Here is an 18,207-nt window from a genome sequence, read left to right on the forward strand (position 1 = left end):
AACCATCAAAACCTCTGACCTTTTTTAAGCTTTTTAGAACTCTTTTGGTCTCCAGAACAGCAATTTCAAATATATTCAAAGCCTTAATAGTTAATAGCCTTATTAGCAATTTTAAATTTGTACTCATCAGTATATTGAATAATTCAAGCTTTTAAGCTATTTAAGTATGAAACCATTTTTGAATTGAAAGTGTTCGATAATGTTAGATTGAAACACTTCAAATTATTCAGTTGCAAATTAAAATCGTATAAAGTTGTATTTGTTAAACTATAGAACGGAGTTCTTTACCCAATGATACAAACCTCAACTGTACCATAGCATAAAAAAACAATTTTCAATAGTGAGCAATTCGAAAATGAATTGTCACGATTGCAGATTGATCAATTTAATCTTTGAATGTTACAATAATATTTTTTCTGGTATTTTGAAGGTAAAAGTATGGCATTTTGATATTAAAAGAACAGTTGAACAAGCGTTAATTTAGAAAAAACTCGAATAAGCTGGATGTTTTTGAATGTTTCCAATAAAAGAAAAAAATTTGCAACTTCTCAAGAATTTTCACATATTCAAAAAAAATTTTTTTAATATTCCTGGGAAGATTTAAAATGATTTTTTATTTCGAAAAACTACATAACTTAAAGACCATGTTTACAAATATTTTAAAACATTTCAAAAGATTGACAAAATTAAAAAAAAAATCTGGAAGCTCTTGAGACAATTTTGTGTACAGGATTTTACCAAAATGTTAGGAAAAATGGCAATTAGTTTAGGGGCATGTCATACTTAAAAAATTATTGCCTTTACCAGTGTTAGGTTCCCCAAGATTTTCTCCTGCAATATTAAAGATTTTGTCTTAATAATATGGGACATGATAGTGAACATGCTAAAGGACATGTGCGAACACTGCATTTGTGAAATATTTAAAAGAAATTAATTTTGCTAAATTTGATTAATGTTTTTATATTTTGAGGTTATGTGTATTACAATTCTCCCCACCTTTACTTCCAAACTTCAAAATATTTTTTGTCCGAATATTTCGGATAAGCAAAAAACCATAGTAATTAATGTCCCGATACTAACCTTGTTGTAGAAAATTAAAATAATTTATTTCATATTTAATTTCTAAGTGGTTACCGGCAGCATCGGCACGCTAGAGAACTGCAATATCGGAATGTCCGAGAGCTGAAACCAGTTCCGATTCTCAAAATACTCAGTGGGAACAAAATTTGGCGACGTCTTTAAGACATCGTTACGATATCGTTAAGACAACTTTACGACATTCTATGCCCATGTCATTTCGCTGTCTTTACGATGTCGTAAAGACATCGTCAGATTATGCGACTTATTTACGACATCGTAAAGACAGCGAAGCGACATGGATATAGGATGTCGTAAAGTTGTCGTAAAGATGTCGCAACGATATCGTAAAGACACTGCAAAATTTTGTGCCCACTGAGTAGTGCTCATACATACCAGTTTTATTTAGCACAATAAATTATTTTTTTATTATCCCTTGAAAAATATTTCGCGGATGTCCGTTATACTATTTTATATCATCTCCGAAATCATTTTAAAAAATTTTAATTTTGTGGAAAAAAACTCGGGGAAACTGAACACGATTCACCGCACCCCTAGCGGACCGCGTGAACGGAAAGGATACTCTACAGAGTATCCTCACAGTATCCACATAATATCCCTTCCGTTTCATATGCAACAAAAACTAAAAAAAACAGGAAGCTCAACTTTTAAATTGGTGAAATTCAGATTTCACGTTAAAATTCCCATTAGTCTTATGTTTTTCTTAACTTTTTGACGTTATAAAAAAAAACTATTGCGATTACTCCGCGACCTTCTAATGGGAATTTTAATGTAGAATCCGAATGTCTCCAATTTAAAAGTTGATCTTGCTGTTTTTTTTTTTTTAGTTTTTGTTGCATGATATTGAAGGGATACTATGTGGATACTATGAGGATACTCCGTAGTAGAGTATCCTTTCCGTTTAATCGGTTCGCTAAGGACGACAAAGTACCATATGCCCTTAAAAGATATTGAAAAGTTCAGAAAAATTAAAAAGTCATTTGAAAAGATTTGAAATAATTTAAAAGAGAGTTGATACTTTTGAGGATTTCGAAATTAAATGTTAACTTTTTATTTTGAAAAATTACATAATTTTAATAGGAGGTATAAAAATATGGAACCACTGAAAAAATTTCAAAAGGGATGGATGAAAAATGCCAAAAAATAAAATCTCCGGCACCCGAATAATAATTTTATAAAAATTGTATTAAAAATTAAATTAAAAAACACGTGCGCTCTGAAAGTAAAAATTGCCTGCCTAAATTTTCTTCTAACATACATAATAACATTTTCCAAGCAAACTTTGCAAGGATTCAATTCAGCACCGATTGATGTCGAAATTTATTTTATATGATGTTTTTTAAATTAAAAATTCGATTTTTGAGAACTATTTTTCGTAACTCATTTTAAATGAGAAATGAGAATTTTTTACTGGAATAAAGTAAAGTATGCTCCTGAATTACAATATACAGTTCTGAAAATAATTTTAAGGTAACCTGAAATAACCTATAAGGCTTTCGTTACCTTAAATAAAGGAGTATACCTTCCTGAATTTCAGGTTCGTACTACCTAGAGTTCTAAATTTCTCAGACATTAAAATCCGGTCACGTCCTCGTGACTGTGACCGTCATTTTAAGACAACTTAAGAATTTACGGAAAATTTAAGAGAAATTTACCTTCGCCAATATTTTCTTCATCTTTAAACCTTATAATATTGTGAATTTATTTCCAAAAACTCTGAATTGTAATAATAAAAATTTTATAGAAATAAAACTACGAATAAAGTTAAGTCTTGTCGAATTCAATATCAAAATTTCTTTATAGCCGACATATTAAATTAAAAAATTTAAATTAAGTAATGCAAAAATGTTCCATAAGTCTTAATAGGCCTTTAAATATATATGTATGAATTATTTGATTATATTTGCATTTTACTTGTGCAGAATATTAACTAATGAACTTTTAAGTATTGAAGTAATATTTAAATTTATATTCAATACGCAAATATTACAATTTTATGTTTTGAAAAAATCGATTATATTGTTTTTTTAAGTATTTTTTTTATAACAAGTTAAAATAGTCTTATGTTCTAACCTAAAGCTTTTGAACCATTTACGAACATGTTATTTTTGAACTTGACGCTTTACAACTGGATCATAAAAACAAATACTGACCTCATATGTATACTAATTGTCCGAAGAACAATTATTTTTTAGAGGTAGAAACTGTAGTCTTAACATGTAGAACCGTCTTATGTTTATAAGGAATCTTCAATATTCTAAAGCTTAATCTTACATTTTGAAGAATATTTTCACGGTTTAAGTTTCATAACTCAAGTGCATACAAGAAATAATTAGTATATATTTGTACATAGTACAAAATTCCTTTCCAAAATAGGAACTATATAGTCTTAATACGTAGAACAACCTTTCTTTATGATGAAATTGTTAAAAGTGTAACCATTTTTAAACTTAGTATCATATATTCAGGAACATTTTTGCGTTTCAAATACGACTTCTAAATACTAATATAGGCCTAACACGCAGAGCATTCTGATGTTTATAATAAACCTTTTAAAACCATATAATTCATAAAACTCAGCATCAAATGTTCAAGAATATTTTTTAATTTCACATTCTATAACTCAGTTGCATAGAATAACTAAAAATAATTGTACAAAATACAAGATTTGCTTTTCAAAAATTGCGAACAAATATTTTTAAATTCTCATAAATTCCCGAAGAGCACATTCATCAAATAAATTCTGGGTTATATTCCCGTGCTCCCGCACATATTCTCGGTCACATCATTTCTTTAGAACTCTAGTACTACCTTGAATGACGCAGTGATCCCGGATTTGAAACGACGTTCACTCCAATCCTATGACAGGGCTATGGTCGTGTAAATATAGTAGGAGACGATGACTGGGTTGCGCGCGCAACCTATTTCTCCTCTTCTGAATTTGAAAACTCGAAGGTGCATGAGTGCCGGTCGGAACACTTCGGCGCTTCTAATTATAGCTCTATCTGCTTTGAAATAAAATCAAGAGATTGGGATTTTAATATTTCCAGATTTCGATGCTGGCGATTTTCATGATTTGAATACTTCGCGCACCTCTTTATATGCGTATATCCGCATTGGAAAGAAATTAAAGAAATTGGCGATTTTGGAATTGATCTCGTTTGGATAAAAACTCAATTATTTGGTTGAAAAATTAATTATTTTGTTGAAAATGTAACTATTCTGTAAAAAAGTGCTCTTTTCTATCAAACGTTCAACTACTTTGTTAAAATTGTTTTTATTATTCTTATTTGAAGGTTCATCTCTTTCGTTGAAAATACATTATTTAAACTGAAAATTAAAAAAATGTAACTATTTGGTTGAAAGTTTAACTCTTTGATTGAAAACTCATATTTTTCGCTTAACACCTTTGTTGAAAATTTATTTTTCCTGTTAAAACTTATTTATCTTTATTTGAAACTGTAACTATTATAGGATTGATTAAAAATTAATCGTATATATTGGTTAAGTTTAAAAATTGTCTTTTTTTATAGAACATTAAGCTTCTTGGTCGAAAATTCACCTCTTCCCTTGAAAATTTAACAATTTTGTTGAAAATTCGTTTTTTTCTTGTTCAATTTAATTTTTGGTCACAGTTTTTATCTGGAAATTGAACTATTCCATATTTGGGTGAAATTTTATCCTGTACATTGTATTAGTTAAAACACCAGTTATTTGATAAAAAATTAGTTAATTTGTTTTCGATTATGATTTTTTTTAATTGAATGAATTTTTTAATAAAATTGCTGAAATTTAATTTAAGGTATTAAGAATTTAAAAATAATTGATTTTAGAAGATGATTCTGAATCCGTTCTTAATTAAAGAATTAATAGATATTAGTTTTTAAAATTATTTTCAATTATGACTTCAAATATTATTTCAGTCTAAACATTTTTTATTTTTAACCCATTCAATTTGAATTTTTTTAATTAAAAAAAGAAAAATTCTTTAATTATTAGCGATATTTGACCGTTTATTTAAAACAATCCATTATAAACAACTATTAAAAACTATACAAATTTGAACAGAATGCTTCGAAATAGAAAGCCTGGAATTGTTAAAATTGTGATGAGCTCAATTTTGACTTTGAACGCTACAATTTTAATTTATAAAAAGATTCAAAATTAATTAAAAACTTGGAATTATTTCAAATGATTTGAAACACGATGTAGATTTTTGCATATTTTTAAAAAAATTAAGATTTTTAAGTATTTTAAAATATCTAAAAAGAATAAAAAATTGTTGTGATTGCTACAAAAATTGAAAATGGTGTCTTAACTGTTTATGTTTATATTGTATAAAATGATTTTATTCATTTTTAATTTGTTAGAGGCGAGGGGCACTTCTTTTTATATTTTTATTCCCAAATTTTTTTGTAGATACTTTTCGGTGGTTTTTTATGCCTTTCAGGCTTTTTCCACCGTGCCAATATATTTATTTATATATACGGCTCAAAATTGTTGTTTTTCTTTTTTTACATAACCTTCCTTCAAATTTAGTAATTTAAGTTTTCAAAGTTTGTAGTTTATCAATGGATCAATTGCAGGTTCTTTACTCTACTTGGATAATTTCTTGACAATGCATGTAAAAATGTATGTACTCACAACATTGCCAAAACTTTTCTTCCGTGAAATTGGTAAAACACATTTCGAAGTTTCATTTCTTTTTTCCTAACAGGTTTAATTTAGATTTTTTAAATTCTAATTTCACAGTAATAATAGTTACATGATATGAATTTTAAAAACTAAACAAATTCCCAAAAAATAATATATTTTTATAAAGATTTTTCCTTATATTTTGCAAACTAAATAATTACTACATCTGTTTGAGAAAACGATGAGATGTGTTGTCAATAAATTATCCACATATTCCTTTAAAGTATTTTTCTTTTAAACTATTGATATAAATATTTATAGATAGGTAATACGGTTATATTTATAGTACAAATATTTTTCTTTTTAGTTTAAGCAATATCACACACCATAGAAAAACTTGGGCAATTTTTTGATAATTCACGTTGTAATTTTATCAGTTATTAAAATTCAAATATTCGTTAAGGATTCATAATTATAGTTGAAAATTCAACTATAATTATGTATCCTTAATAAGAAAACTTTTTTTTTCACTAAGTAGTTCGACTTCAAGTGAATAATCGAATTTTCCACACAAAAATTATAATTTTAATTTTGAACAATATAGTTGCATCATATTGTTGAAATCAGATTCTGTAAGTAACTCGTACAATAGAAAAATTGAATCAAATCGTTAAGAGGTTGATAACTTTGCAACCAAAAAATATTTCCAGTTCAAATTTCAACCGAAAAATTTAATTTTTAACCGAAAAGTATAAATTTTTCATAAAACAATTTAATTTCTACAAATAAAGATGAATTTTTAACAAGATATATGATTTTTTTAACCAAAAATGATATAGATTAATTGTCAGTATCAAAAATGTATTTTCAACAACACATGAAACATATTTTCATCAGAATAGTTAAATTTTCAACGACAGAGATGAACCTTCAAATACAAAAATAAATAAATATTAAAAAAGTAGTTGAACTTTTGATTGAAAAGAGGACTTTTTTAAAAATAGTTCCATTTTCAACATTTTTCAACCAAATAATTGAGTTTTTAATCAAAGGAGATTTTGACAATGTTGTGAATATTTGAATTTTAATAACTGAGGAAATGATAACGTGAATTATCAAAAAATTGTCCAAGTTTTTCTTTAGCGTGTGATATTGTTTAAACTGATAAGAAAAATATTTGTACTATAAATCTATCTGTGTTACCTATCTTTAAATATTTATATTAATAGTTTAAAAGAAAAACACTTTAAAGAAATATTTGGATAATTTCTTGACAACACACCATTTCGTTTTCTTAAACAGATGTAGTAATTATTTAGTTTGCAAAATATAAGGAAAAATCTTTCTCAAAATATATAATTTTTTGGGAATTGATTAAGTTTTTAAAATTTATATCATGTAACTATTACTACTATGAAATTAGAATTTAAAAAATCTTAATTACACCTGTTAGGAAAAAAGAAATAAAACTTCGAAATGTGTTTTACCAATTTTGCGGAAAAAAAGTTTTGGCAATGTTGTGAGTACATACATTTTTACATGTATTGTCAAAAAATTATCCAAGTATAGTAAATGACCTGCAATTGATCTATCGATAAACTACAAACTTTGAAAACTTAAATTACTAAATTGGAAGGAATGTTATGTAATAACGGAAAAACAACAATTTTGAGCCGTATATATAAATAAATATATTGGCTCGGTGGAAAAAGCCTAAAAGGCATAAAAAACCACCGAAAAGGACCTACAAAAAATTTGGGGATAAAAAAATAAAAAGAAGTGCTCCTCGCCTCTAACAAACTAAAAATAAATAAAATCATTTCATATAATATAAACATAAACAGTTAAAACACCAATTATTTGATACAAAATTAATTTATTTCGTTGAAAAGTCAACTTTTGGGTTGAAAATTAATTTATTTTGTTAATTAGATTTTTTTCCTAACATTGAAAAAAACACAACAATCACAACAATTTTTTATTCTATTTTGATGTTTTAAAATACTCAAAAAGCTTGATTTTTTTTTAAATCTGCAAAAATCTTCATCGTGTTTCAAATCATTTGAAACACTTTCAAGTTTTAAATTAATTTTGAATCTTTTTTTTATTAAAATTGTAGCGTTCAAAGTTAAAATTTAGCTCATTACAATTTTAACAATTTCAGGCTTTCTATTTCGAAGCATTCTGTTCAAATTTGTATAGCTTTTAATAGTTGTTTATAATGGATAGTTTTAAATAAACGGTCAAATATTGCTAATAATTAACGACATTTTCTTTTTTTAATTAAAAAATTTCAAATTGAATGCGTTAAAAATAAAATTTTTTTAGACTGAAATAATATTTGAAGTCATAATTAAAAATAATTTAAAAAACTAATATCTATTAATTCTTTAATTAAGAACGGATTGAGAATCATTTTCTAAAATTAATTATTCTTCAATTTTTATTACTTTAAATTCAATTTAAACAATTTTAGTTAAAAATGCTTTCAATTTAAAAAAAATCGTAATCGGAAAGAAATAAATTAATTTTGTATCAAGTAATTGGTGTTTTAACTAATACAATGTACAGGATAAAATTTCAACCAAAAATGGAATAGTTCAATTTCCAGATGAAAACTGTGATCAAAAATTGAATTGAACAAGAAAAAAAACGAATTTTCAACAAAATTGTTAAATTTTCAAGGGAAGAGGTGAATTTTCGACCAAGAAGATTAATGTTCTATAAAAAAAAGACGATTTTTAAACTTAACCAATATATACGATTAATTTTTAATCAATCCTATAATAGTCACAGTTTCAAATAAAGATAAATAAGTTTTAACAGGAAAAATAAATTTTCAACAAAGGTGTTAAGCGAAAAATATGAGTTTTCAATCAAAGAGTTAAACTTTCAACCAAATAGTCAAATTTTTAAAATTTTCAGTTTCAAAAATGTATTTTCTACGAAAGAGATGAACCTTCAAATAAAAATAATAAAACAATTTTAACAAAGTAGTTGTACGTTTGATAGAAAAAAGCACTTTTTTACAAAATAGTTACATTTTCAACAAAATAATTAATTTTTCAACCAAATAATTGAGTTTTTATCCAAACGAGATCAATTCCAAAGTCGCCAATTTCTTTAATTTCTTTCCAATGCGGATCAAGATATAAATAAGACTATTATAATATAACATAATTATAATATTATCATTAATATTACGAGTACATATTTACGTATATATAATAGTATTATTATTTATATAATTTATATTTTATACTTGAAATAACGTAATCTCAAAATATACGCATATAAAGAGGTGCGCGAAGTATTCAAATCATGAGAATCGTCAGCATCGAAATCTGAAAATATAAAAATCCCAATCTCTTGATTTTATTTCAAAGCAGATAGAGATATGAATAGAACCGCCGAAGTGTTTCGACCGGCAATCGTGCACCTTCGAGTTTTCAAATTCAGAAGAGGAGATATTGCGCGCGTAACCCAGTCATCGTCTCCCACTATATTTACACGCACATAGCCCTGTCATAGTATTGGGTGGCGGCACTTTTGCACTTCGCGCAATTTCATGCTAGTCGCGTCCTACTCCAATACTCCATGTCATGATGGATAGTGTCGGCTATAATCTAAATGATAATATGTTTTCATGATTCGTGGAGTTTTAGTTTTATGGATTTAAAAATGTGTTGAGAAAAATCAGTTCTAGTTGTTACACAATATTTGGATTATTATTAAACACGCAAAGTTAGTCGCAACGTGTGTAGGTTTCTGGACATTCGGACATTTCGGACATTACTTCACGCAATTTTCCGACGATTATGCCCCCCCCCCCCAATATGGGTTTTTCCTATTTCTCATGTATTTTTTTTGCAAGTTAGAAACTCAAATTGCATATTTTCTCTGGCGATTAACGATAAGAATAGCTCAGGAATGTACGTTAGGCGTAAGAAAAGTCTTGTCCCTGCTGATGAAAATGCACTGAAAAAGCACATATCGGCCGGGCAGAGTTATTTACAGTTATATTCATTCCAATTGTAAACTTAAAAAAGTGAGATATCTGAAATAATCGAAACCCGTAGATTCTGATTTTCTAACCTTCTCGTAGATAATTTCAAAAGTTTACAAATTTTGATTTTTAATCCCTTTCAGCTTATCTACTTGGTAGCCTAGTCGCATTGGCATAGGCACACCGAATTTCACTCACACTATAGTAAACACTACTAACAGACCTTTTCAAAGACTTCACAGACTAGATTTATTGGGTGAAAATAGTGTTTTAAAAATTTTAATGTACGCTTGAAAGGGAACTCAGGTATAGAAACCTAACAGTACAGGTACTACTGAAGAAAAAACACTGAATCAGTCCTGACCAGTGCCGCTTCATTGCATTTTTAGTGCGTTTCCATCGGCAGGGGCTTTTAATTAAAATATTACCCGTAATTCAATTTCAATATATACTTAATTTCATTTCATATATGTCTTTATATTAATCTATATATACCTTAATTTTTGTTAGGACAGAGTGTTAATTTAAGGTTACATTAGCTTTCAGTATACATATATTTTTATTTAAATAGCGTGCCTCCCTGAAGATCAGATAGTTTCAGATATATCTGATTTCCTTAATTTAATGCTTAGATGTAATTCTTAATTTCAGATTGTCTATGCTTCTTTTTGTAACACCTTGAAATAAGTCGAATTTCCGACTAAAACACATACTTTTTTCTGTGCGGGAAGGCATCCCTATTACTATGGTCACAGAAATAATCTAGGTCACATCCCTACCAGATTGCAAGGTTACGTGTGGGCAGGAATGCTCCCCTGTGACTGGTCACATAAATAATTTTAGTCGAACCCCATTCCTTTTGCCAATATCCAATTTAAATATCAAATAATAGAACGTGAAAAATATAAACAATTTATTTGATTGAACTTATTTTTCTGTGTACTTGATTACATTTTTTCATTTATTATGTATATTCAAAAAATCAACTTCTTAATTTTTTCAACAAACATTTTTACTGTTTTACATGTATTTGGAATAAAGAACATTTTTGAGTAATTAAGAAAGGTTTTGTAAAAGCTTGCGTTTAGACTATTATGATTTGACACCCCTAAAATATTTTCGATTACTTTAGCATTTTCCCACTGCTCTTTTTAAATTTTGTCATAAACAATTGGACAATTTCAAATTATAGACCATACGTTTTAGAGAAACATAAAATTGACATAAAGGTGAGCAAATACGTTTTAATTGGCGGTTCAGTCCTGATTGAGTCGGTCCGAGTGAATCTTTTGATACGACCTGTACAAAATAACGGCACCTCATTCCCACTTCTTGTTCACAGACTCTATAATTTTCAAAGGCAACTAACTCAGTTGAGAAATAGACGCTGCCTCATAAGGTTCGGTAATCTCAGTCAGCAATACACGCCCACAGTATGGGTAAGTTTTTTGTGAATCATTCATAATCAATGATAGATTCTAAACGTCGAACAAAATGGTAAAAAAGCATCGCAAGGAAGTATGTACGATGGACAAATTCAAAGTCTTATTCCCTGTTTGTATAATAATGTTCAGATCAGAAAAAAATGATGATATATATGATCTACTAACTTGAAAAAAGACTGAACATCTGTATAGCAAAATTTATAACATAATTAGAGCAGCTATTAAAATGTTTTGAAAAATTTTTAATTAAATTACATTGATTTTACATTTGTGAATGAAATGTTTGTCTACTCGTGGAAAGGGTTTTGAGGCTAAAGCGTTAATTAAAAGAAAACTCTACTCCACTTCATGCTGCTGTTAAAGTGTTCATAAGAACAGGATATTCAAAATAATAAAAGTTAAAATTTCTTGAAAATAACCAGAGCAATCACAGAAAAAACAAGAATACAATTTGTTGCAGGAAATTTTTTAGAGCGATAAAGTTTTGTTTAGCCAACTTCGCGTCTTTCAAAAAACAGGTGTTTGTCAAAAATTTGTGTAAAGTTTATCCTGTGAAGTTAATTTTCGTTGCAAAGAATCTTTCGTCCGAAATCGATGTAAAGTTTATCTTTTGTTTCTTCTGTGATATTTTTTCTCAATTGAGAAGTTTACTCACATATGTTTTAAAGATTCTACATATCTCTTCATATATGTTTCGTGTAAAGCGATTTTTTGTATGGAGACAGGTTTATTTATCTTGTTACAAAAGTTTTAACATTCAATTACCGCATATTTCAAGAAGCTATGATAATTTTTTCGAGATAAAAGAATCATAAATAAGCTCGTTACAGCCAATCCACGAGTGACAAAAAAAAGGCGTTTTGCGGTGGGTAAAGTTGCTCAAGTCTGGCTCAACTGAATTAAAAAAAGCCTATGGTATTCGGTAGTAGACAACTTTTGCCTGGGATTTAACAAAACTTGATGTAAAAATACTGATTTTTCAGAAAATGATGGACTGTTAGAGTCAAAAGTCAATTTTTCTCTAAAAACAAGGCTCTCCTCTTTTGACCATAAAAAATAACAACAACAAAAAAACGATCGTTTAATCCCACCTGTGTTATATTTTGAATTCGAGAAAAACGCATTTAGGTTCAGAAAATTGCAAGCCTGTAGAAAAAATGTACTTACATAGAGCCATCGATTCCAGGACCATATAATGTGCCCTCTGGCTCATCTGCAGACTCTGTGGAAGTGTTTTTAGCTTGCCGCCGAGCTACAGAAATTAACACAAACATATCAACTAGTATATTCGACATATTCAAGGCTCGGTGCTCACGCTCAAAGCCCCTTCACTTTAAAGGGTATATCTCCGTAAATAATGCTCAAATCTTTATGAAATTTTCAAAGAATACTTTTGAAATGTTATACTTTTAGAAAATGTAATTAAAAAATCGATTTTTTAAAACCCAAAAAGGTAGGGATCCCCTTGAAGCTTAATTTTATAGCTTGAAATCCAATGATAAAAATTAAATTTCAAATGGAATATTATAATTAGATACGCATTTGATTACTTCAAATGCAAACAATGATAGTCCGATTGAAAAACACAAAAATTATATGGCACCGGTACCCAGGTGGAAATGTAGATAATGTGCCGGATTTGCTCACCGGCGCAGTATTCTGTCAGTTGTACAAAAATTAAACTTTGAAAAAAAAGGTTTATAAATGTTGTTGAGATATTTTGAAGTTACGAGAAATAGTATATTTAATTAACGTGGAAACATTTTATTTTTTAGAAAAATATTTTGAAGTTCCATTCTGACGTATGACTGATCCAAAGAAAAATCACAACTTATGTTTTCGTAAAAAATGGCTAAAACAGCCTAAAGTCTTGAACAAATTACACTAGTGAAATAAATTTTTCGAAACAAAGTTGTCAGGGAATTTTTAATTCAGAAAGAGAGAATTTAAAATTCATATACAACATCACTGGAACATAAATAAAAACGTTGTTATTTTAATACCCAGGCGAAAATATTATATATAGTTTATGTATAGTGTGAAGTATTATACATAATATTCATTTGTTTTATACATTTTTTGCATAAAAACAATGAATATTCTATACAAAACTTCACACTATATATAAAATATATATAATTTTTCCGCCTGGGTAAATTACGTACATTTTATCAGGCTGGGTCGACTCCCATGGGCGCGTTTGACCACTTATAGCGACACTAGCGCAATTTACAAAGAGATGGCACAGCACAAACATTTCAATTTACTTTAACTTTGTTTATTTTTTAATGTCCTGATTTCACTTCATACAGCGAGACACAAATTTTTTGAACTTAGCAAAATTTTGAGTTTTTTGACGAAAACATAACCTCAACGAACACTAGAATGGCGGCGCCAAGATATTTTAAGAAAATATTACCCTCAGTTATGCCTCTATAGTAGAGCAATCTACAAGGAAGTAGATAACTACAAAAGTATATATATCACATGCGCCCATGGGAGTCGACCCAGCCTGCATTTTATGTTGTCTTTTAAAGAACAGTTAATGGAATATTACAGTAAAATTCAATGAGGTACTAGTTAGACGATTATATACAATGTATTAAGTTAATTTCGAATTTTATTAGTTTTTTCAATAAATAATTTGAAATAATGTTATGTTAATCTCCAAAATATTATCAAATTATTTATTAGGACCAGAAGATACAACGTTTATTATAAAATTCTTGAGTTTGTATGGTATAAATTATATCACTGTTTTTAATTTAATGAATCCGAAATGCGCAGGAAATAGATCATCTGTATTTAACTGATAGAATCATTAATGAACACTTTTTTTTTAGCACCGTTTCTACTAATATAGAATCTCTCTAGCTGCTTCTATAAAAAATCGTAATTTACGACCTGTTTACGTTTTGTTTGTATTTCAATTTTCGTTTCAGCCCGAGATTTTTAAGAAACATTTTATACAGTATTTCTATATCCTATACAATAAAATACTAATTTCATAAACGAAATATTGAAAATAAAATGTAACTAAAAATATTTTTCTGTATCCTACATTTTATTGCGTTTATATATTTCTGAAATGCTCAACTTAAACATTGACAGATTTCGAATTTTCGCGGGCCAAGCAGCCATCTTATTTTAAGTACCTCTCGCACGTTGTGTACGGTCGAGAAGTTAGTCCATTTTATGATTGTACATTTCTTACTTAAAATTATATTTTATGATAAATCCCTTGTAAAAGATTAGCTGCCATTTTACTGTAATCAGTATGCCCAATATAGTATTTTGCTCGTTTTAGCGTTTATCGTATTCATCTGACGAACATGTATTTTTGGTTAAGTTAATGATATTTTCATGTTTGCTATTTATAAAATTATTTAAGCTTCTCAGCTTAATATACATAAGATATACTGTGAATATTTTAAATTAATACCTAATATTAATAAATTTCACACGTTTTCTTTCTTTTTTTATTGTTATACTTTCGAATTTAAAATGTGTAAGACACAGTTGAAAATTCCTATATGGGTTTCTATGTAGGAACCTACATATAATCCTATACAGGATCTTACATAGGATCCTATTTGGGTTCCCATATAGGTTCCTATATATGACCCTACCTGATAAGGTACCTATTAGTACGTTTCTAACAGCACGTACCCAATGATGCTAAATGGCAAGTATGTCTCCAGGTACACCTGGAGGACCAAAAAAACTTCTGCGCAGTCGTAGGTGCTATAGAATACTACTGCACATCTGGATAAGATCTAATACAGGAACCTTTATTAGGATGCTATATAGGGTCCTATACAGTAACCTGTATAGGATTTTATGTCAGTCCTTATAGGTTGTTGCATGATGCACAATATTTCTCTAATTCTGGCTAATTTCCAATAAACCCGGTAAGAAGAGAAGAATAGAGAAAAATTAATATTTTTAGATTTAAACGAAAGAGTGAGCATTCAAAATTTTTGTTGAAAGTGCTAATTTTCCATCGTAAGAAGTGCCCAACGAAAGAATAGGCTTATCTCTGAAGCCAATTCTTGTTTATTTCCTTCAAGATTGACACTTGTGTTGTATTCCATGCAGGCGAATATATTTTTCACTTTTTTAATTCCTCTTAATTCGATAAGAAGACACACCCCTACTAGAAATAATCGATTGGACACGATTAATAACGATTAAGAGCAATCAAAAGTTGAATCGGTTTCGTTTGCAACACATATGACGTGCACGTGTTTATTGGTTACCCTGGCGGACCGAAGGAACGGAATAAACCCAGTGGGCACAAAATTTGGCGACGTCTTTACGACATCGTTACGATATCTTTACGACAACGTTACGACATCCTATGTCTATGTCGTTTCGTTCTCTTTACGATATCGTAAATAAGTCGCATGATCTGACGATGTCTTTACGACATCGTAAGGACAGCGAAACGACATGGACATAGGATGTCGTAAAGTTGTGGAAAAGATGTCGTAACGATGCCTTAAAGACGTCACTAAATTTTGTGTTCACTGGAGAGCCTCTACAAAGTACCCGTAAAGACCCCATTCGGTTACATTTTAAAAAACTCGAAAAAATAGCTAAATTCACTTTTGAATTGTTGAAATTCGGATTCTACGTTAAAATTCCCTATAGAAGGTCACGGAATAATCGCAATAGTTTTTTTTGCAACGGTAGAAAGTTAAAAAAAATATAAGACGTATAACGACTGTTGACTGCTACTTACTTGCGATGCGTTTTAAGTGTATAGCAGTCAACAGGCGTTATACGTCTTACATTTTTTCAAACTTTCTAACGTTGCAAAAAAAAAACTATTGCGATTATTCCGTGACCTTCTATAGGGAATTTGAACGTAGAATCCGAATTTCAACAAATCAAAATTTGATTTGGCTGTTTTTTCGATTTTTTAAAAAAGGAACCGAATGGAGACCCAATGGGGTCTTTACGGGTACTTTGTAGGGGCTCCATTCGGTTCCTTCAGTCCCGCAGGGTAGATATTAAATTTTCAGTTATTTGACAAAACTTTAAAGCACAAAAAAATATAATATTTAGGCGGTATACCGAATGAAAAGTTAAAAGTACAAGGGTTAACAACATGTAAAATTCATTCCGTTTATCGATGTGACAGTGATCGTTGCAGCAGAAACAATTGTCGAGAATATAAAATTCCAGTATATGTAGCACTTCCCATTCTCGACAATTGACTCGATTTCCCTGGGAGCATTTAGAGGAGCGATATAAAGGTTAATGCCGTAAGAGCGACAGAGATGGTAATAAGGCACTCTTAGTGCCGCATTGTGCCTTTGGATGTAGGTCTTTCCCGCATGAGTTGAACAACTAGATAGTATGTGAGCTAAATGCTCGGGATGTGTATGGCACAGCCTGCAGCTATCATTCGAAATGTCTTGGCTCAAAATGTGGCGACGGTATGTTAAGGTGGAAATGACACAGTCTTGGCATGCCAAAATGAAACCCTCTGTACCAGACTTCAATCTGGGCGATTCTAGGAAAGCAAATGTTAGCTTACACGACATTGAATGATCCTCTACTTTTCTGTGGAAGATACTTGCATCCTCTTATCGCGGAGCTGTTCACGAAAGTTTTTCTCTTGTGCTTTATTATTCCGGGATTTAAGAGTGAGTAATCGAGATCGATAAGATTTGATGCATTTTGCTCACCACTAATACTGAAGTTAACTCCGAGTTACTCCAGCCTCCTCCACTGCTTTGTACAGAAACGCTCCTTTGCCCACTTCTTCGTGATCTCTGACCATTTTAAGAAGAGAGTCTCTTCCATTTGCAACTCTATGTGCTGTATCCAGAATAATCCTGTTGTGAAGACATTCAAGACTCAATATTCCGCGACCACCTTGACGGCGTTCGATGTACAGTCGCGGAACAGAACCTTCCTTCTCCCGATATCAAGGGATCTGAGCTCGTTCTTCGTTCATGAAACTACTCCAAATAAATAGAGTTCTACCGAGACGGTAAGCATGTTCGTTGCAGATACTTTGTTTCTCGCCGACAGTTCGGAAGACCAAATTTGCCGGATGAGACGTTTGTATCTGCTTTCGAGAGTATCCTTTATAAATGTTACATCCTGAATACGGCTCAGTGGCACGCCCAGGTATGTATAAGTCTCTCCAGCGCAAAGGTGTCGTATAGCGCTTCTATCAACGAGCTCAGGATCTTCAGGGATGCCATTAAGTTTTCCTCATTTCAAATAAACCTGGGCGCGTTTGTCCAACCCAAATTCCATTCCAATTTTTCTTAGTATATCGTTCGACAATCCCTAGAGCTAGATGTAGTTGCTCTATGTTTTTAGCATATATCTTAAGATTGTCCATGTAAAATACATAAGTGACCTTGTACTTTCGATCTGCAGGTTTGCCGCACAAGTATCCGTCGGAATGGCGTAGTGCTAGAGATAGTGGCAATAATGTCAGGCAAAAGAGGAGTGGGTTCATGGTGTCGCCCTGAAAGACACCTCTCTGAAACGTGACCTTGTTAGTTGTCACAAGATTTTTGCCAGATGAGATAGTAAATCTGGTTTTCCAATGCGGCATCAATCTCTCTATGCACCCAACTATTTGCGGATGAACCTTTAAGATTTCCAAAAGACAGATGATAAGTCAATGGGATGTAGAATCGAAAGCTTTCCGATAATCAATCCAGGCCATCGATAGGTCACGCTGGTAGAATGCTGCATCTTTGCAGACACATCTATCGATGAGCAGGTTCTCCCGACATCCGGCTACGCCATTCTTTGAGCCTCGTCGTTCATACATTTCTTGCCACACAGGTTGAATTGCCCGAACTATCCTACATTTTAGGATAGCTGTGAATATCTTATAAAGCGTGTTCAGACAAGTTATTGGCCTGTAGTTCTTCGGGTCAGCTAAGGTGCCTATTTTCAGCAGGAGTATTGTGCGCCCTTCCACCAACCACTCTGGAATCGGCTCTTCCGACTTCAAATATGAGGTGAAAATACGGGCCAAATGCTGAT

The 18,207-nt window shown here is 30.4% G+C and overlaps 1 protein-coding gene across 2 annotated transcripts in view; it reads left to right on the forward strand.

Moving 5' to 3' along the window:
• The first annotated feature begins 11,086 nt into the window (after positions 1-11,086).
• Positions 11,087-18,207, forward strand: part of LOC117175156 — a 99,242-nt gene continuing 92,121 nt past the window's right edge. For both annotated transcript variants that reach the window (XM_033364749.1, XM_033364750.1), the window contains exon 1: positions 11,087-11,178. In XM_033364749.1, the coding sequence (XP_033220640.1) occupies positions 11,175-11,178 (4 nt within the window). In that variant the 5' untranslated portion in view covers positions 11,087-11,174. The remainder of the gene's footprint in view (positions 11,179-18,207) is intronic.

The sequence above is a fragment of the Belonocnema kinseyi genome, chromosome 6 (genome assembly GCF_010883055.1).
Source record: "Belonocnema kinseyi isolate 2016_QV_RU_SX_M_011 chromosome 6, B_treatae_v1, whole genome shotgun sequence".
Classification (NCBI taxonomy): Eukaryota; Metazoa; Arthropoda; class Insecta; order Hymenoptera; family Cynipidae; genus Belonocnema; species Belonocnema kinseyi.